The sequence below is a fragment of the Lontra canadensis genome, unplaced genomic scaffold, assembly GCF_010015895.1.
Source record: "Lontra canadensis isolate GAN:19392208 unplaced genomic scaffold, GSC_riverotter_1.0 scaffold24, whole genome shotgun sequence".
NCBI lineage: Eukaryota > Metazoa > Chordata > Mammalia > Carnivora > Mustelidae > Lontra > Lontra canadensis.
The window spans coordinates 4,791,276-4,812,395 of record NW_022631018.1 but is presented as its reverse complement, the minus strand read 5'-3'; the positions used below and the strand labels follow the sequence as shown (position 1 = coordinate 4,812,395).

The following is a 21,120-nucleotide window of genomic DNA, read 5'->3' as shown; positions in this document are numbered from 1 at the left end:
CTGCATGGCGGGTCCCAGGGGACTTGTTCTAGGTAGAGAAGCAAAGGGCTGGCCATGTGCCCCACTCTGCCCTCGTCACCCCTCTGCGGGCTCTCATGTTTGCAGAGACCCTTCCCAGCATGGGCTCGGGTCACCTCTAAGTAAGCCCTACGTCAGTCTCTCCAACAGGTCTGCCGTCCACGCCGGGGACACCGGCCTGATGGTAGAACAGGAGAGACGGGGTGTCCCCCACCGCCATTCTAGGCAGGGGTCCTGGGGACTCACTTTCTCTACGGGCCTGTGCCTGTCACTGGAAGGGCTGAGCTCCTGGCTGTGCCGCTCTGGCCCAGACTCCCGCCTCCGGGCATGAGTAACGGAAGGAGGGTTCGGGAAGCCCAGGCATTTGGAAGCAAAACAGTGGGCAGACTTCATGGCTGGTACAGGCAGGGCTCCAGCATGCCTGCAGGGTCCCGGATTCCTCCTTTCCACCACAGAGCCCGAGGCTCCCGTGTGATCAGAAGGCACACAGGCCCCCGCTGACCCCTAGCTGATGTGTAGTGTGAGGCATAAACTGACGTGAAGGCCCCAAGATTTTAAGGATGTTTGTTAACACAGCATATCTTAGCCTCTCCTGACTGATACAGTAGGACAGGATGGGATGCCTGTTATTACTGCGGTAGTTGAGACCAGCACGGGGAGCTGGTGAGTGCCCCCCAATGGCAGAGTCCCTTCAAGGGGATCAGAAAAGACTCCGGATGCCTGTAAAGGATTCCGAAGAGGGAAGGAAGGGAGGTGCGCTGTGTCAGTTCCAAGGGGGACAAACCTAGTAGATGAGGCAACAGCTCGCTAGAGCCCGCCCTCTTCCTCTTCCTCTTCTTCTTGACTTCCTGGAGGGTCAGGAGCCCAGAGCCCCACCTCTATTAAAGGTAAGCACAGCTGGCCCAGTTGGTGGAGTGTGATGCCGACGGCTCCCCAAGGAGCGGCTTCTGACACCCACTGACGCAAAACACAGATGGGCGGACGCGCTCCCTGTGTCGGAACAGTGCGTCCAGACTGCCGTTTGCGGCTGACAAGGGCACCGTGACAGGGTCGGGGCACTGACTCTTGTCTTGGGCAGTCAGGCTTCTTGCTACGGATGGCTCTGCTCTTCCTGCCATCACTGCAGAGACCGATGGGCTGCTGTCGGTCTGGGAAGGGTGCTTTCCTCGAACTCTGGCCAGCAGGGCTGGCTGGCATGGCTCTTGTTATAACCCGGTCACCAGCTCTTCAGTGGCTGCAACCTGGTCACAAGCCACAGGCTCCCATCCAGGGGAGACACAAAACAATGGCTGTGTGTCCTCAGGTAGATTGGCTTACCTCTCTGGGCTTCCTTTTTTTTTTTTTTTAAGATTTTATTTATTTGACAGAGATCACAAGTAGGCAGAGAGAGAGGGGTGGGGAGGCAGGCTTCTTGCTAAGCAGAGAGCCCAATATGGGGCTCGATCCCAGGACCCTGGGATCATGACCTAAGCCAACGGCAGAGGCTTTAACCCACTGAGCCACCCAGGTACCCCTCTGGGCTTCCTTTTGTCCACTCATATAAAAAGGACCAGAACATTGCCTGCCTCATGAGAGGACCAATGAGAGCGAACAAAGGGACAGCGTCTGGCAGGGGTGAGGGGGTCTCGGCCACAGCACCCAGTGCTGGAGTGAGGGGACTGGCAAATCCAATATAGATGGGGATGGAGCCCCCGGATGCTTGTCCCCCCACTCTCCCCCCATGCTCCTCTGTGCTCCCGCCTTCCCGGGCCAGGTCTCCTTCCCTCCCCACTTTCTGAAGTCTGTCCTCACTCCCACCCTGGATTTGCTGTCAGAAGTTGAAAACCAGCCCCAGTCAGATTGAGCAGGGGGGCAAGGTGGGGGGCAGCCTCTGGTCCGACTCCTTAACTGGCTGCTCTCCTTCCTGCTGCTCAGGGCCTGGTCTCCCATCGCTGGCCGAGAAGCCGGAAACAGAACCAGGTCTGTAGGCCAGCAGCACTCTTACCGGGCCTGCCTGGTTTTGGGGGCCACCCAACCCCCTGCCGCGGCCCAGCTCACCTTCATGAGGTCCCGATGGTGCTCCAGCACGCTGCACGTGGTCTGCCAGGTGTCCTGATAGCACTCCCACGGGTCCACCCTAACAGAACCAGAAAGATTCTTCCCACGGTTTCCATTCTCACACTCATTCCTCACTGGTTGTTCCCAGAACGTGTAGCTCAGGGAGCTCAGCAGACTGGCCCCTGCCGCATACTTAGATCCCAAATCAGATCAAACGTGGGATTGAAACGCCTTCCTACACCTCAGTTTCCTCCTCTGTAAACGGGGGGAGTACGGGGCTTTGGGAAAGTGATGTTTTCTTCCGGTGCTCACTTTTCCCACCTGTAAAAGTGACGATGTGACTCTCTTGTGGGGTTATTAGAAGGGCTTGGTGAGTTTTATAAACAAAGTGGTTAGTACAGAGCCTCACTCTGATGCTTCCCCACACGGTGGAAATTTTCCTCTGGGCCCTCAAGGATTGGGGTAAGGATTCAAAGCCAGGCCCTCATCAAGTGGTGGCTGCAGATACGTGAATTGGGGGATCTGCCCCTGTCTGCCTCCCTGTGCTGCGGGGGGGCCTTGTGGGCATGGAGGGGGCATGCCAGTCAGACTGGAGGGCACAGCCCCGCCCGCTGGCCAGCCCCTCCTGTGCAGCGGGATGTGAACCGAGCAGGGAGCTGGCCCAGACCAATGCCAGCTCAGGCTTAATTGGCAACTTAATGAGCTGCTAAACTGGGAGATTTCTCAAACATTTTCTTAGCAGTTGAGCATTCCCTGCCCACCTCCCACCAGGCACACACACCGAAGCTTCCCAGAGGTAAGGGTTCCCCGACTGAAAACCTTGAGAGTTGGTTTGTGCGGCAGGCCCTCCCGCCACCTCTGACCACCACCCACCTGCCTGCAACAGGCTCCCCCAGGACCGGAGCGCCCCCCCCCCCCACCTCTAGAGCTACCAGAGCTTCCCTAGTGACCTCAATTCTTGGAATTCTGACCTTGCCCAAGTGCTTGGAGCAGTGCAGAGCCAGCAGGAGGTGCTGGGGAAATATTTGTTGAATGAATGAAGCAATTCTTTCAGAATCTTCCAGTCACATCCAAGCAGGAACAACCTCCTGCCCTGTGTCTTCCCCCAATGGTCCCCATTTTCCCCAGGAGATCCTAAGCCACAGTGTTACAAGGCCTTGTTTCTATCCCTGACGTGACCGTGGACAGGCTGTTCACGCTCAAACCCCTTGATTTCTCTGGGCCCATTTCTCACCAGAGAAAAGGCAGCCATGTCTCCCTATATCTCAGGGGTTTGAGAAAGTCTCTAAGGGACAAGTGTTTCTCACACAAATCACTGCTCACGACCCGCAAAAATCACTATGTGATTACCGTGGTGGCTTCCCTTCACCGCTCTCCTTCCCACCCAACCCATCTCCTCTCCCTCATTGTGAGGTGAGTTTCCCTTACGTCCCTCCCTTCTAGAAACCTCTGGGTGCTGCTTATTTTTCCGTGGGGGGAAATTACAGTACAAATGGTGTGCCATTATTTTTTTAAAACGCCATTTTCTCATGCAAATTATAACTGTGGGAACTTGGGGGAGCGTAATTAGCATAATTAGTGGAAGCTTGCTTTAATTACACCGCCAGCGCTGCACATAGCGGTGTCTGCCATCTTAGGGAGGCGGGTGCCCAGAGTCTGAGGGACGGGCAGTGCCCTCTTGCTGGCAGCCCCTCGGTCCCACACTCAGCCGGGAGCCCCAGGAAGCCCGAGTTCAGGAATGGGAAATAAAGAAGCCCAGGGAATGGTTCCTAAAAGGAAGTTTGAGTTCACAGGAAGTAACTGGGGAGAAAAGTGGAGAGGCATTTTGGATTTCCTGGCCAGGCCTCACCCCAAATCCAATGATGTCCAGGAATACTCCTGGATCAAATGTCCCAGAGCAGAGAAACACTTCGGCTTCTCTCTTGGGTCTGCTGGGCCCTACAGCCTGGTTATAAAACAAAGGGGGGTCACCTCCGAAGGTTTGCGTAATGATAGCCTGCAGGGGACTAATGCCTCTTCTGACCTCCCCACCCCTGTGGGATCCAGATGGCTGAGGGGACCTCTTCTTTTCCTCCTCTCAGCCCCAGTGAATCCCAAGCCAACCCCCTCCCCAGGGGCAAGGGCCAGGCCAGCCCTACCTGATCCAGTCGGAGTTCTGCACGGCCAGCTGACACATGATGAGGCGGTGCCGGCTCGACACAAGGCCCTGGGGAGCAACAGAGCCATCAGTGGGAGGCTCCCCGAAGCCTCCGGGGACCCCACCCCAAGCGGGCTTCTCATTCAAGGGCAGCCGTTTCTCAGCCACGCCGGGAAGGAGGGTGTGCCCCCCCCCCCCATGTGCACCTGTCACGCTGACGCCCAGAGCGCAGAGGGGAAAGAAAGGGACGGAGGTGGGATGGGCCACTCACGACAGGGTCAGGAGGTGGGCCTCTCGGAGGAAGCAGCCAACCCTTGCCCAGCACAGAGACAAGACTTAACCCTGCAAACGGGGCTTCGTCTAGAGGATCGGGCTGCTGGGTGGGCGACTTCCTCGGAGGCAGGTGGGGACGGAGGATGCGGGGAGGGCTCCTAGCCCTTCCCTTTCGTGTGGCAGGGAGGGAGCCGCAAGGAAAGGAATTTTTAATCAGATCGTAGGAGGCATGGGCCTTTTCCTCCTAAAATCCGGGAAAGATCCGTAACCCGCCACCGGTGTGGCATCCGTGCCCTGCCCGGCTCGGCCGTCCGCGGGTGTGCGCGCTCCGGGGCTAATGAGCGCTGCGGGCGCAGCTCTTCCTCCCCGCTGCCGCCCGGCACCCACCTGCTCGGGGCTGACAGTGGTCCAGAGCCCAGAGCAGGACGCCCGCTACCCGGCATGTGTGTTTCCAGGAAGTGTAGCCGAGACGGCCTTGGGGCAGCTGTGTGCCCTAGAAGCCATCCATCGGGTCAGAAAGGGAGGGGTAAGGAGCAGAGAGGCAAAGGACCAACCCACCTGTTTTCCGTAGGAGTCGTGGACAGGAGAGACAATCCCACCAATCACAATAAACCTTCCAGTTTTGTGCAGATAATCCCTGGCTCTTTCTAATTAAGAGAAGAAAAACCACACGTTATAAAGATTCGGAAAGGTGTGGATTAAAGGTGACTGTTGAAATCAAAACGTTCCGCTCTGCAAGGTTTATGGCTTTACAGCTCTCTCGCCATTTACATGGAAAGTGCCAACTTTCCAAGTTACCTTGGTGATTCAAAAGGTTATGGGATGAGATTCTGGCCCCCAAAGCAAAAGGATTTAGAACCAAGGGGATTAATCCAGTTTAAAAGGTCCTCTGCAGCTTAGAGGGATTTAGAACAAGCACCTCACTAGAAGCCGTTTGAGGGACAGACTGGAATTTACGCCTATGATCACTTGCAGAAATTCTAAAATGGAGGAGTGACTTAAAAGGAAGAAGAGGAAGAAGGAGAAGCATCAGCCGCCACCTTCTTATAATATCAAAGATGGGCTGATTGCCTCATCTCAGAAGAGAACCGCCAAATCAAGTTTAAAGGCCTTCCACGGAATTGGGGAGAATTAACAGGAAAGCCATCATTATGGTTGATTGAGAGAAGTTCAGTCACAGAAAAGCCTTTTTTCCTTTGGAAGGAATTCGTGAGGCTGCTTTTTCAAACTTACCAGACAAGCCCGATTTCTTTTCCATGAGAAAATTCAGAAAACTAGGAAGGGGAGGAAAATTTTAGTTCTCATTTGAAGGGGGTTCAGTGTCAAACCCAGCAGGGCCTGAGCTTGCACCAGGGAGGAGATGTGGTATGGATTTATTTCGCAGGCGAGGGATTCTGTTCGTGAAGGGGGTCTTGGGGAGCAAGGCTGGCTGTGTAGTTTACAAGCAAGTTCCCAGGACTTCCTTGCTCCTCTCTTAAAACTTAAAAATAATTCTCATCACATTCGCCTTTTGTTTTCTTTCAATGCGAAATCTCTCCATTTCTTAAAAAAATTATTAACAGACTTTATTTTTGAGCACGGTTTTGGATTTAAAGAACAATGGAGCAGAGAGCTCACAGAGCTATATACATCCGGTCGGCACCTTCCCATCTCCCCCCTCCCCACACCGTTTTCCCTATTATTAATATCTTGCATTAGTGCGGTTCATTTGTTACACTTGATGAGTCCATACTGACACATTATTATGGATTAACTATAGGCCATAGTTCCCACGAAGAGACACTGTGTTGTACAGTCTGTGGGTTTCGACGAATGTATAATAACATAGAGGCACTGTTGCAGTTACGTTGCGAACAGTTTCCCTACACTCAGAATCCACTGTGATACCGCCGTTCATCCCTCTCCCTGGGTGCACAGCGGCCCGTAACCACGGATCTTTCTACCATTTCTCTGGTTTTGCCCTTTCCAAAACACCGAGTGAGTTGGGCTCATACACTAGGTAGCTTCTTCAGACTGGCTTCTTTCACTTAACGATATGCATTTAAGGTTCCTCCATGCAGTTTTGTGGCTTGATAACTCAATTTGTAAACTGCTGAATAATAATCCCTTGTCTGGATGTGTCACAATTTCTTTATCCCTTTGCACTGTTTATCCATCACCAACTGAAGGGCGTCTTGGTTGCTTCCAGTTTTCACTGATGATGAATCAAACTGATACAGCATTCACGTGCATGTTTTTGCGTGGACCTGGTTTGTGACTTGGTTGTGTAAACATCTAGGAGTGCAGTGGCTGGGTCAGACCGTGAGAGGACATTTGATTTTGGAAGAAACGGCCAAATTGGCTTCCAACGTGATGGTTCCATTTTGCATTCCCACAAGCAACAAAAATGAGTGTTCCTGCTGCTCCACATCCTTGCTAGCATGGGGAATTACCAGGTTTTTTGGATTTTAGCCGTTCTAATAAGGTGTGTCACCTCTGCTTTTTTATTTTTTAATTTATTTTTAAAGATTTTATTTATTTATCTGACAGAGAGAGAGGGAGAGAGGGAACACAGGGAGAGGGAGAGAGAGAAGCAGGCTCCCCGCTGAGCAGAGAGTCCAATGCAGGGCTCGATCCTAGGACCTTGGGATCATGACCTGAGCTGAAGGCAGACGCTTAACGACTGAGCCACCAAGGCGCCCCTAACCTCTGCTTTTTTAAAGCGTGATATTACTTTACTTGTTTTCAAGAAGTCTTATTTTGAGGCCAAGGACAAATTGAAAACCTTGTTAAAACAAAACAAAGCAAAACAGGGGCACCTGGGTGGCTTAGTAGGTGGGGCCTCTGCCTTCGGCTCGGGTCGTGATCTTGGGGTCCTGGGATCGAGTTCCGAGTTGGGCTTTCTGCTCGGCAGGGAGCCTGCTTCCCCCTCTCTCTGCCTGCCTCTCTGCCTGCTTGTGATCTCTCTCTCTGTGTCGAATAAATAAATAAAATCTTTAAAACAAAACGAAACAAAAACCCTTTTATTGGGATAAGCTCCATACCACCCCTCTCTTCTCTTGGCCCTTCACACGCCAGTCTTCATTGAGATCATTTACATCTGGCCCTTAGCTGTCACCGAGTCCCTGCTGTAATAAGTCAGAGCTTCCTTCCTCCCCCATCCTCCAAAAAAGTGGCCTCTCCTTACTCTGCACACCCAAGCTTTTCACTGGAAGCTCCACTCTACCTCACCTCTACCTCGGTCCAGCCTTCCTGCTCTGTCCAGCAACCTCCTTGACTGCACTTACAGCTCTGCTAGGCCCCTGTGCATCAAGTTCAAGGGGCCTGGCCGGGAAATTGTTTCTGAAAGTGTATGCCTTCACTCCTCTTCTGCACTGAGTTCTTCAAAGCCAGAGATTTTGCTGTAGGAGGTCCCCAACTTACAGCTAACAGAGATGCGCAGTTAACATACATGTGAGAAGCAAGCTCGGTATGAGATGATTGGCATTCAAACAACCTTGACTGGACACATTGCCGTCTGAAACACCGCTGCCTTAAGAAAACAAAGCTGTGATCCACATGTGGTCCAGTCGTCACTGATCTGAACACTTCTTGGGTTCTTAAGAGCCTGCATAGTGACTCGTTAATTGACCAGTGGATGCTTAACCACGCTCGCCTAGAAGACTCATGTAGCTATTTCCTCTGCTCTTGTCCTTCTAGAGCGTCCTTTCACTGGGCCATCTTAAGTCAGAGAGCCACCCACTCCATTCCTCAGACCACACTCCAGAATCTCCATAGGAAATACATTTGCCGAAGAACCTCATCACCTTGCAAACGTTACCCTTTGCTTCTGGCCAATGTGAGGGGCCACTTCTTCTGGCAACTGATGAGGGAGCAGGAGGCTGACTGAAGACAAAGCAAAAGCTGGCACCTCGCACCCCCTCTCCACCTGCTCCCCTCGGTAATGTGACATTCCTCAGGCACCCCTGACTGCCATAAACGAGAAACAAATAGTTAACTTGCAGAGATCGAAATCCTGCAAGACAGAGTCTCCCTTGGTTTACAAATGTCCTAGAGATCTACAAAGAAGTTACCTTATCAATAGCACAATTTCCAGAGGCAAATAACTCAGTTCCTCAAGCCCTAAATAAAGTTAAATTTCTTCTAAACCCAAATCTCACTAACAAAGACGCTTGATAGCAGAAATGTGATCGGCTTGCCAAAAGACAACATTGATCAAGCCGCAAGGCCTCTGGTATCCCTGCACCTTGTAGGCCCTCTTTAGCATATGAAAGCTCCGTTGAAACCTCCCTTCCCTTCACCTTCCCCCAACCGCAAGGTACATAACCTGCCATCTCTCCTAACCTGGGGCAGCAGCTCTTCCTGCCCACAGGTCCTGTCCCCATGCTTTAATAAACCACCATTTTGCACCAAAGATGTCTCAAGAATTCTTTCTTGGTCATCGGCTCCGGACCTCAGCCCACCGAACCTCACCTAGGTTCTAGAACTTCATCAGCAATGCTCCAAGATTCACTGTCTCACAAAGAGGCAAAAATTTTTTTCTTAAGATTGTATTTATTTATTTGAAAGAGAGAGCACGAGATGGGGTAAGAGAGGGGCAGAGGGAGAGGGAGAAGCAGGCTCCCCTTGAGCAGGGAGCCTGACATGGGGCTCGATCCCGGGTACTGGAGATCATGACCTGAGTCAAAGGCAGATGCCTCACGGACTGAGCCACCCAAGCACTCCTCCAGAAGAGGCAATTTCTGAAAGGAATAACCCTAACCCTATGCCCTAGAAGAGGATACTTGATCTGAAGTAGTTAAACCCAGAAGAGGCATGATTGTGATGATGTAATCAAATCAGTTCAGTTGTTGAGTACAAAATGCCATGATGGATCCTGGAGGACTAAGAAGATAAAGGTGGCTTTATTCATTATTCCCCAAAGGTTCACAATAATGGAGAAACAGAAAGCCATACTGATGGATCTAATGAGAAGTGAGTTCTACACCCGTGGCTTTCAATGTTGCTGGAGTACAAGCCACAGTGAGAAACGCAGGTCATGTCCCGACACAATACGCATCTATGTATACAGGTAATTAACTGAAACAAACGTATTACAATCCCCTTAACTACAGCAACGCACACTGATAGTTTCCATATATTCTATTCTAGGAATCATAAATTTAAATAAGAACCTGGTCAAAACCTACTATCCGGTGGCAACCTATAGTCTGAACAACACTGTGCTAACCTTGAAGTGCTAAGGGCAGGGGAGGAAAAGGACAGGAGAGATTAATTCTGCCTTTCCGAAGCGCACTCACCAACTGGTTTAGTCTTACCCACTGGGTTGGTCTGTAGGTCTGGAGGCCTGGTAGTGGTGAGGGTGAGGGAGGGGTACTAGTCACTAAGCAAGCTGGAATCGAACTTCACAGGACCTGAAAGCCAGGCCGAGGACTATGACCTTTATGGCAGAGATCACTGTTTGGTCAACATGTATTCTGTGGACGGCACTGGAATCACCAGGAGGAGGTATTTAAAATAGACTCTTAGGTCTCAGTCCAGAGTTACTGAGTCAAAATCTCTGGGGTTGGGACTTAAGAGTCTAAAGTTTCAGGTAGTGTCTCTGGGTGATTCTTTTCTCCTCTGAAGTTTGAGAACCCTGGACGTACATAGATGACAACCATAAAGTTGAAAAGTAGAGACAATACAGAATCATTGAAGTCTATTAAACAGGGAAACGACATGATCAGAACTGGGAAAGAAAAAATGACAGAAGGTGGGGGCGCCTGGGTGGCTCAGTGGGTTAAAGCCTCTGCCTTCGGTTTGGGTCATGATCCCCGGGGTCCTGGGATCGAGCCCTGCATTGGGCTCTCTGCTCAGCGGGGAGCCTGCTTCCCTTCCTCTCTCTCTCTCTGTCCGCCTCTCTGCCTATTTGTGATCTCTGTCTGCCAAAGGAATAAATAAAATCTTAAAAAAAAAAAATCACAGAAGGGATAGTAAAGGTGGTGAAAAATCCTATCTTAAGTAAGCTAATCATTCCTGGTGGGAAATTTGGGGTCAGGTAATAAGGGATGAAGGAGAGAGATGACCCCTCGAAACTTCCCAGAGAATGCCCAGGGACCACAAAATAATAGGATTTCCTTCTCTCTTGAGATGGTTTTGTTTGCTTTGCTTCTGGGGTTTTGCAGTTGGATATGTCAATGCATGTGTCATCAGTCTTTCGGACTGTACCTTCATGACATACGAACAGTACTAGGTCTTACACTCTGATTCACTGGTGGCCTCGTTACCCTCTAACTTGATTGTAATGTCCAGCAAGAGAGAACTGGCACCCAGCTAAACAAAGGTGGCCAGGAACAGCTACGATTATTCTCTTCCTTATTTCCCATAGAGATTCCAAAGGACTGAAGGGTCAGCCTAATGACATCTAACTCAGGAAGTGTGGTTTTGTGGACTGAACTTAGAACCAGAAGATGTCTACATCTTGGGTAAGTCACTTCATTTCTCTGAGCCTTAAGTTTCCATACCTGTAAAATGCCTTCTTTGCAAGGTTGCTATGAGAATTGAATCAAATTCTGAATATTTAAGTGCATAACACCCACATGGTTTCACTGGGGAATTGTCTTAAACATTTAAAGAAGAATTAAAATTAAAGCCATGGATGGATCTAATGTAAAACATGGTGATTGTAGTTGATAACTGAAATGATTCTAACCCCCACTTCAGTATGTGTGTGTATGTGTGTCTGTGTATCTATTTCCCACACCACAAAGAAATTCTCAAGACACTAGCAGGTATCCTACAATCCAACTAAAGTCTGACACTACCTACCTAGAGATAGTATCCACTCCCACAGGTTAAGGATTCAGTCCTACAAGACTGCCTCCTCCCTTTCAGTTACCAAATTGCAAGGCCAGGTTGGAACCTGTACTTCTGGCCAAATGGCCACCTCCATGGGTTTGATTAATTTGTGACAGCAGCTCACAGATCTCAGGAAGTTCATTTACTCACTAGATTACTGATTTATTACAAAGGATATTAAAGACTACAGATCAACAGCCAGATGAAGAGATACCTAGGGCAGGGACACAAACAAAGGAGCCTCTGCCTTTGTGTTGTTCGGGGACTCGTGGAGTTTGCGATCCAGAACGAAGGTATGTGGAAGCATCGGTTTCCCCAAACCAGAAGCTCTCTGGATGTCCTCCTTTTGGGGTTTTTATGGAGGCTTCACTATATTGGCGTAATTGATTAACTCATTGGCTGTTGGTGATTGATTCAATCTTCAGCCCTCTCACCTCCCCAGAAATCAGGAGGTGGACTGAAAGTTCCAACTCTCTATTTATAGAAGATGGTTCCCCTGGCCACCAGCCTCCATCCTTGGGTGGTTTCCAAGTCACAACATTAACATAAACCTCTTTGTGGAGGAGAGGGCTTTGTTATGAATAACAAGACACCCATTTCACCTTTATAGCTCTGAAACATTTTTAGGAACTGAGAAAAAGAGACCAAATATTATAACAAAAGATGTTCTTCTTCTCTTCTTGCTCAGGGAATTTCACAGGTTTTAGAAGTTGTGGGTCGGGAACTGTGGATGAAGGTCAGAATATATGTTTTTTATAAATCACAATATTGCCATAACATTGTATAACTGAAATTTGCTAAGAGTGTAGAACTAAAATGTTCTCGCACACAAAGGAAGAAAGAAGGAAGAAAGAAAGAAAGAAAGAAAGAAAGACACAGAAGCAAATATGTGAAGTGGCTGATGTGGTTTATGAACTGGATGGGTAGAGTCCTTTCACAATGTACATGTTTATCAAATCACCGTGATGCACACTTTAAATATCTTTAATTTTATATGTCAGTTATACCTCGGTAAAGCTGAAATTTTAAAAAGTGACACAATCCTAGGGTCTCTTGCAGAAAATAGAAAAAAAGGAACATTTTCCAATTTATTTCATGGAGCCAGTATCACCCTGATACCAAAACCAGGCAGAGACTAGAAAATACGCAAAAACCATTAGCAAAATATTAGCAAATAGAATCCAGCTACACATAGAAAGAATAATACACCATGACCAGCGGGCATGTATTCCAAGGATCCAAGGCTGTTTCAATATCTGAAAAATCATTTAATGGGATCCCCCCATATTAACAATCTGAAGAAGAAAAGGCACATGATTCTATCAATGGATGCAGAGAAAGCAGTTGACAAAATTCTACATTGATTCGTGATAAAAACTCTGAAAACTAGGAGTAGAAGGGAACTTCCTCAACATAAGGGACATCCTTAAAAACCTATAGCATATCACACTTAATGGCAAAAGACAGAATGCTTTCTGTCTACGATCAGGAACAACACAAGGCCAGCTGCTCTCACCACTGCTATTCAATATGGCACTTGAAGTTTTAGCTAGCTCATAAGGCAAGAAAAAGTAAAGGCATAGAGATCAAAAAGGTTAAAAAGAAAAACTATCTCTATTTGTATAAAAGTCTACTTAAAAGTCCCAAGAAATCTATGAGGGAATTCCTAGTATTATTAAGTGGGTTCAGGGGGTGCCTGGGTGGCTCAGTCAGTTGAACGTCTGACTCTTGGTTTCAGCTCGGGTCATGATTTCATGGGTCATGATCTCATGGGTGGTGAAATTGAGACCGTGTGTGTTCAGTGGGGAGTTTGCTTGAAGATTCTCTTTCTCTGCCTCTTTCCCCATTCTCTCTCTTTCTCAAATAAATAAATACTTTAAAAAATGAGTTAAGTAAAATCATAAGATCAACGTAAGAAAATTAATTGTATTTTTTTTTAAGATTTTATTTATATATTTGAGAAAGAGAGAGAGCACTAGCAGGGCGGAGAGGCAGAGGGAGAGGGAGAAGCAGACTACCCACTGGGGAGGGAGCCTGATGTGGGACTCCATCTCAGTACCCCAAGATTAGGACTTGAGCCAACACCTAAGGCAGACACTTAACTAACCGAGCCATCCAGGTGCCCCTTATTAATTGTATTTTTATGTGCTAGCAACAAACATGTGGAAACTGAAATTAGACCACTTATAATGACTCAAAAAATGAAATACTTAGGTATAAATATAATAAAACATATACAAAATTTGTATGTTAAAAACTACAACATGCTGATAAAAAAGAAATCAAGGAAGATGTAAATAAATGTAGAAATACACCATGTTTGTGAATTAGAAGACATAACATAGAAGATATTAATGATCTGCAAACCAATAAATAAATTTAATGCACTTCCTATCAAAATTCCAGCAATACATTTTTGGTGTAAATACTGACAAACTGGGCACTTGGGTGACTCAGTTGGTTAAGTGACTGCCTTTGGCTCAGGTCATGATCCTGGAGTCCCAGGATCGAGTCCCGCATCGGGCTCCCTGCTCAACAGGAAGTCTGCTTCTTCCTCTGACCCTCCCCCTTCTCATGCTCTCTCTCTCTCTCTCATTCTCTCTCTCTCTCAAACAAATAAATAAAAATTAAAAAAAGATACAGACAAACTAATTCTAAAATTTATACAGAAGGAACCAGAATGGTTAAAACCTTTTTTACAAAATAAGAAAGTGTGAAAAAAGAAAATAGGAAAATCAAACTATCCAAATTTCAAGTCTTTTTATATAGCTATAGTAATTAAGACTGTGAGGTATTGGCAGAGAGGCAGACACATAAATCAATGAAACAGAATAGAGCCTAGAAATAGCCCCACATACAAATGGCCAACTGCATTTTAACAAAGGTGCAAAAATAATTCAATAAAGGAAGGATAGTCTTTTCAACAAATGGCACTGGAGCAATTGGATGGCCATAGACAAAAATAAACAACAATAAAAAAATCTAAATCAGGGGCGCCTGGGTGGCTCAGTGGGTTAAGCCTCTACCTTCAGCTCAGGTCATGATCTCAGGGTCCTGGGATCCAGCCCTGCATTGGGCTCTCTGCTCAGCAGGGAGCCTGCTTCCCTCTCTCTGTCCACCTCTCTGCCTACTTGTGATTTCTCTCTCTGTGTGTCAAATAAATAAATAAAATCTTAAAAAGAAAACCTAAATCAACCTAAATCTCTTATCCCATAGAAAATTAATTCAAAATGGATCATAGCTTTAACTTATGTAAAATATGACTTTCAGATGAAACTATGGCGGAAAATTTGGCACAGGGCTTGGTGAAGACTCCGATATGACACTAAAAACATGATGCACAAAAGAAAAAAAAAACAATATACAGGACTTTCACAAAAACTTTTGAAAGACCCTGTTAAGCCCATGAAAAAACGAGTTATGGATGGGGTGAAAATATCTGCAATCCACATATCTGAGGCCTCATATCTAGAATATAAAAAAGACCCTCGAAGCTCAATGGTAAAACAAAATAAAACAAAACAAAAAGAACAAAAACCCTAAAGATCCAATTAGAAAATGGGCAAAAGACAGGAGGAGACATGCCACCAAAGAGGACAAAGATGGCAAACAGGCATAGGAAATGATGTTCAATAGTACTAAGCATCACGGAAATGTAAATTAAGACCATGAATTTCACCAATCAGAATGACTAAAAGAAAAAATAATGACGACACCAACAGCTGAGAAGGGTGTGGAGAAACCGGATTCCTTCTACACGGCTGGTGGGAATGTCAGACAGCAAGCGACCCTGGAAAAGAGTTTGGCAGTTTCTTTAAAAAACTAAACATAGGGATGCCTGGGTGGCTCAGTGGGTTGGGCCTCTGCCTTCGGCTCGGATCATGATCTCGGGGTCCTGGGATCGAGCCCCGCTTCAGGCTCTCTGCTCTGCGAGGAGCCTGCTTCCTCCTCTTTCTCTGTCTGCCTCTCTGCCTGCTTGTGATCTCTGTCTGTCAAATAAATAGATAAAATCTTTAAAAAAATAAAATAAAATATAAAAACAAAAACAAAAACAAAAACAAAAACAAAACTAAGCATAGGCTTTATCATATAACCCAGCAATGGTACTCCAGGGTGTTTTTCCAAGAGAAATAAAGACATGCCTGCGTAAAAACCTGTACATGATTACTCATATCAGCTTCATTTATAGTATCCAAATGCAGGAAATAAATGAAACGCCCTGCTTGAGGCAAACTGTTAGACAAACAGTGGTATATCCCTACCCTGGGATACTGCTACTTAGCAATCAAAAGGAACAAACTAACAATTCATGCAACAATTAAGATGATCTCCAGGTCATCATGCCCCCTTGTGAAAACCAATCTCAAAAGGTTGAGTACTATATGATTCCATTCACATAACCTTCTCAGCAATGATATAGATTAGTGACAGCCGAGTGTTAGGGATGGGGGTGGGGACGGGGCAGAGAGGTGGTGTGACTCTCGAGCTATAGGGCTCCAGGGAGAGCCTTGCAGTGAGAGACTACTTCTGTAGCTTCCTTGTGCTGGTTACATGAATCCACACGTGTGATACAATGGCATATAACTATATATCCACTTTATACCAATGTCAATTTCCTCACTTCCGTATTGTACTGTCGATACATAAAATGTAACCAATAGGGGAAACTGGGTTAAGTTCGGCACATAGGAACCCTCTGTACTATCTTCCTAACTTCCTATAAATCTATCATTATTTCAAAATGCAACATTTTTTTTAAAAGCTTACAGTGAACTACAGGACACCGTACAATTGTAAGGTAGCAGTGTGCATATCCAGGCAAATGACAAGCAAACTCGTGGGGCTGCTTCTGGAATGTCTGGAATTTCTGCTCATCCTTTCCCATTTTTGTTGCTGTCTGGAGTCCAAGATTTAGGGTTGTGATGGCTTCGGGGGGACTGTCCGAAGCAGTGTTTCTCAAACTTTGATGGGCCCCTGAGTCCTCTGGGGATCTTGTTAGAGGCAGATGCTGATTTCCGTGGTCTGGGTGGGGTCTGAGATCAGGTCTGGGATTAGGGTGAGTTGAGAGGGGTAGGATCGTTCAAGTGTAGGGTCAGATCCTGTCTTCATTTCAAATCATTTTATTTTGTTCATCATAGATTTTTGGCATTAATTTTGCCTTTAAAAAATGTTATTTATCTCCATTACTGAGTTCTGGGGTGCTCCCTGAAATTTTGCACCCGAGGGAGCTATCCCCTTTGGCCTCACACTACTCCCAGCCCCGCCCGAGAGTCAGCATTTCTAAACAGCTCCCAAATGAGACCAGTGCTGCTGGTCTATAGACTCTGTTTTGAATAGTAAGGGACTAAAGACAGGTGGGGCAGCCCCTGCAACATTAGGGTACCCACAAAAGAAGCTCTTTTCCCTCCCCGGCCCCACCATCACCTCCACTTAGCATGATGAGGGCATTTCTGGACACTGGCAGGTAGTTCGCTGGCAGAGCTTGGCTAGGGCCCTGGAATTTAATTTCATGCCAGGCTTCCCAGGATGTGATCTATTTTTGTCCCTCAGCCCTGCCCCAGGAACAGAGCCAAATCCCTCTAACATTTTCTACTCAGGTCCAACCCGCCCTCCATCTGGTCTACCTTCCTTGCTCCTGAACGCACAGAGGAGGAGCCCAAGGCCACTGGTAGCATTGCCGTGTCTTGCCCTCAACACCCTGAGGACCCCCCATGTCTCCCAACTCATTCCAGGCCACTTTGAACCAGGTAAATCTCTGCTCCTGACAGCCTGTGATAGACATCCCCCTAGCCAAGGACGATCATAACCCAGATGATCTATCCATTAATAATAATTCAGGAGACAGACATGTCTCGTCCGCCTCCTGACCACTCAGTGAAACCAGCTGATGTGTGTAATCTACTCTCCTCTTCCAGAGAGTTAATGGAGGAAACACTGTGGTCAGGGCATCGATACTAACTCAATTTCTCCTTTTCAGCTGCAATTAGAAATGACCCTTTCTCAGTTGTATTCACAGCTGGAGCTGCCTGAATTTTTCCTCATTTGTGCATTTCACAAAGGTGATCTCGGTTTGTAAACATTCTAAATTTTAGAACGCTTATTGGATACTAAAGGAAGGAACCAAGCAGGGTTATTCCTGCCCAGGGCTTGAAAATGGTTCTTCTTTTACAGGAACCATCCCTGTGGACTACCACACTTAACCCCGGGCATTCCTTAACAAAAATTTAGTGAGTACTTATTGAGTTCAAGGCTCTGTGCCAGGTGCTGTGGGGGCACATAGAGAAGTTAGACACAGTCCCCACTTCCAAGGATCTTGGGGTTTTGATACAGGGACACAGGGTGCTCTGCTTAGATAACAGGTGAAAGCTGAACGAGCAGCACCAGTGAGGGCTATGGGACTTCAGGGGGAGGGAGTGGTCCCAGTGGGTGGCCTGGGAAGCTTTCCTAGAACTTGTGAGACTTGAGTTGCATCCTGAGAGCCGAGAAGAGGAAGTGTACTAACTGGGTATTTTTACATTTCTGTTTTCTGAGGCTCTGACATCTGGGGCCATGCTGATCCTGGTGGGGCCAGCCCTCCCTGAGTTAGCCAGTTTCTAGAGACAGGAAACAGCTCACCCCAGAGCACGCCTTTCAAATGCAAACTAACCAATTCAGAGCCCATACCCACAATGGACCCCCTCTGGGCAGTGCTCATGCTCAGGGCTATTACATACCTGCCCTCATCACCCCAGGGCCAGATACCAGACACCTAGGCCAGATACCAGACACCTAGGGACAGCTTCTATGTCACAGAGCCACCGAAATTAATCAAACCAGCCAATCAAAAGCCTGATGACTCTTCCTCCGCTTCTTCCCTGCAGTAACTACAATAAAGCTTCTGGCCCCTGTTTCCGGACTCCCTCACCCTCCTGACCAGTGCTTCCCCATGTGGTCCCCCTGTAGCATGGACTGTCCTCTCCTGGGATCTGTGAGTATCACTATCTTTTCAGGGATGCTCATCTCCGGGTCTGTTGGCTTTGCCACACCCAAATAACAGTAAATCCCATATTTTAAAATAGAAGGAAGATGGGGCCCCTCGCTGTCTAGTCAGCAAGTGTCTCCCTTTAGCTCAGGCATGATCCCAGGGGATCCTGGGACTGAGCCCAATGTCAGGCTCGGAAGCCTGCTTCTCCCTCTCCTCACTGCTCATGATCTCTCTCTCTCTCCTATCTCTTTCAAATAAATAAAATCTTAAAAAAAAAAACAAAACAAAACCAAAAAACAGAAAAAAGACACCCATTCTAGAGGATGGGAGCAGATGGATTGAGTCAGGCATGGAGCCTCCAGGCTCCACTGAGCTCTATGGCTTGGCTTTCTTTGCTTGAAAAGCAATGATGCCACTTCCATGCCTTGTCACGAAGGGTGTCTCATCCTCCCGCCCATGACTGGAGGACCTTCCTGGAGCTCCTCCTACTCCCAGACCCTCCAGTCCCAATGTGTTTGGGAAGCAGGGAGCTGGGTGATCATGTTTCCCTTGGTCGGTGAAACAGTCAGTCATACCAGGTCCTCTCTCTCTGAGAGTTCTCATGAGTGTTCTAGTGAGCAGCCTACTTGAATCTGAAGCAAGTATGAAAAGGAGTATGGTCCCTGACCTTGATCCATGAGTGAGACCGGGGGAGCCCATTGGGTCATCCCTGGGTCACCACTGGCGGAGTAGGCTGCCATCCCCCTATAATAAGTTCAGGCTGGTTATGGACTTAGTGTCCATGGGGGGCAAGTGGCTTAGCCCTTCCCGGAGTTGGCCAGCCCTGTCCCCAGCCAGCCATCCGCGAACGCTCGCCATCATACCTCAGCAGAACTGGCCCGCGGGATGCACGTTCGCCAGCGCAATGGCCCCTCCTCTCCTTCACACCCAGGACTCTTAACTATGAGAGAAGCAGTAAAATATGGAACCTCTTGGGGGCGCCTGGGTGGCTCAGTGGGTTAAGCCTCTGCCTTCAGCTCAGGTCATGATCTCATGATCTCAGGGTCCTGGGATCAAGCCCCACATCGGGCTCTCTGCTCAGCAGGGAGCCTACTTCTTCCTCTCCCTCTGCCTGCCTCTCTGCCTACTTGTAATCTCTGTCAAATAAGTAAATAAAAAATCTTTAAAAAAAAATATGGAACCTCTTGGAATTATGAGAGCACTTTTGTTCTTCGCCTGCTTCCTCCTGGTTCTCTCGCTCAGAAAGGCTACCTTTCCTAAGCCCTGGTCTGGCACGTTCTGCCGGGTCTCTGTGGCCAGCGGTTGACCAGAAGAAGATGTGGGCTGGCTGTGGATGCATGCGGGGGTCAGACCAAGGCCCCTGACCAGACTCAGGTGCAGAGCAGCCCTGCAAACCCCAAGAAGCTCCCTGGACACAGAGAATCCAGTTCTCTCGACCATCTGTCCATTCCCACCATCTGCCCCCGACCATGGGGCACGCACCTCGGGCTGTCTTCACTCACCAGAGAAGGCAGTGCTTCCCAGAATCCCTCACCTGCCGGGATTTCCTCTAGTCCTGGATTTTTATCCATCTGTCTGGCTTTTGCAGCCACTTGGACTTGCAAACCTGAACCCTGTCAGGGAGTCATGCAGTGCAGCACAGTCCCTCCCTCATCCCTGCTTATCCTATTTGCTCCACGACCTCTAGCTGGGAGACCGGGTGTCCCTTTGCCTTCCCCGCTAGGAAATGATTCACGGCCATCAGTTCCACAAGCGTCACTTCGGACAGACCGTGCCGGGGTGAACCTCTCATGTGTCCTGGCTGCTCCGTGCCACCCCCAAGGTCTGGCCTCTTCATCCCACTCTCCGCTGGAAAAGCTCCCCAGATCCCCGTCCCTCACTCTTTCCAAACCACGCTTCTTGGAATTCACCCGTTATTGAAAACTATTTTTTTTCTATTTATTTCTCCAGAAATAGAAAGCTAAATATATATATGTAAAAATATGGCATGAACTGGTTTCTCCTTCAGTGAGACTCATGAACACATGGGAGAATTGTTTTACAAACCCTCCACCTGTAATACTAAATATAACTGGGGGTTGGGGGGGTGAGGGTGGCGAAAAGAGGGGAAAGTGTGGGGGAAGGTATAAAGAGAAAAGAGCACACATGATGTAAAAAACCCCCCAAAACCAAAAAAACACCACCGTGGCTTCCCATTAGTGATGAATCTGTCATTCACATGGAATCAGGCTCTAATTTTAACCACACGTCTGTGATTTCACACTGGATGAACCATTAACCTTTTTGAATACAAGTTCACCATACAGGCTTCTTATTTAGGGGGAATTCAGCCTCTGAAGTAGAGTTTATCTAGGAAATCTCTTTGTCTTTATCTAGTAAAACAAGAAAACATCAGGCAGAGAATCACCCTTTTGGAAAGATGCGGTCCCACTGAGGTTCTCGTGCGGGGAGCACACGGAATGGAACGGGACTGCTTAAAGGTTAAAGGTGTTGCTTTCCCCCTAAGAATAGGATTGGGAAAGCACTTTTCCCCTTCCAGCTTTCTTACCTGTGCTCATCTTCCCTCTCTACTTTCCCAAGAATCAGTAGAAATATCTTCCTGGATCAAGGGTGCCCCGGCTAGGGGCAACCAACTCTCCAGGCTTGCCTAGAACTTTCCTACTTCCAACACGGAAGTTTCCACAACCTGGTAGGGCTCGTAGTCCCCCTCAAACTGAGATGACGGGTGTGGTGTGAGGAAAGACAGCCTTCCAAAGAAGTCCACGTCCTAATCCCTGAACCTGGAAATACGTCACCTGAACATAGCAAGAAGGACTTTGTAGGCATGATTTAAAGTGCTCATATCAAGATGAGGAGATGATCCTGGATGTTC

The 21,120-nt window shown here is 47.9% G+C and overlaps 1 protein-coding gene across 3 annotated transcripts in view; it reads right to left on the bottom strand.

Annotated features, from left to right (window-relative positions):
- NMNAT2 (nicotinamide nucleotide adenylyltransferase 2) overlaps positions 1 to 21,120 on the bottom strand; it is a 188,365-nt gene that overhangs the window by 25,586 nt on the left and 141,659 nt on the right. For all 3 annotated transcript variants that reach the window (XM_032862672.1, XM_032862673.1, XM_032862674.1), the window contains 3 exons: positions 5,024 to 5,112; positions 4,194 to 4,261; positions 2,056 to 2,134 (listed from right to left, as the gene is read on the bottom strand). In XM_032862672.1, the coding sequence (XP_032718563.1) occupies positions 2,056 to 2,134; positions 4,194 to 4,261; positions 5,024 to 5,112 (236 nt within the window). The remainder of the gene's footprint in view (positions 1 to 2,055; positions 2,135 to 4,193; positions 4,262 to 5,023; positions 5,113 to 21,120) is intronic.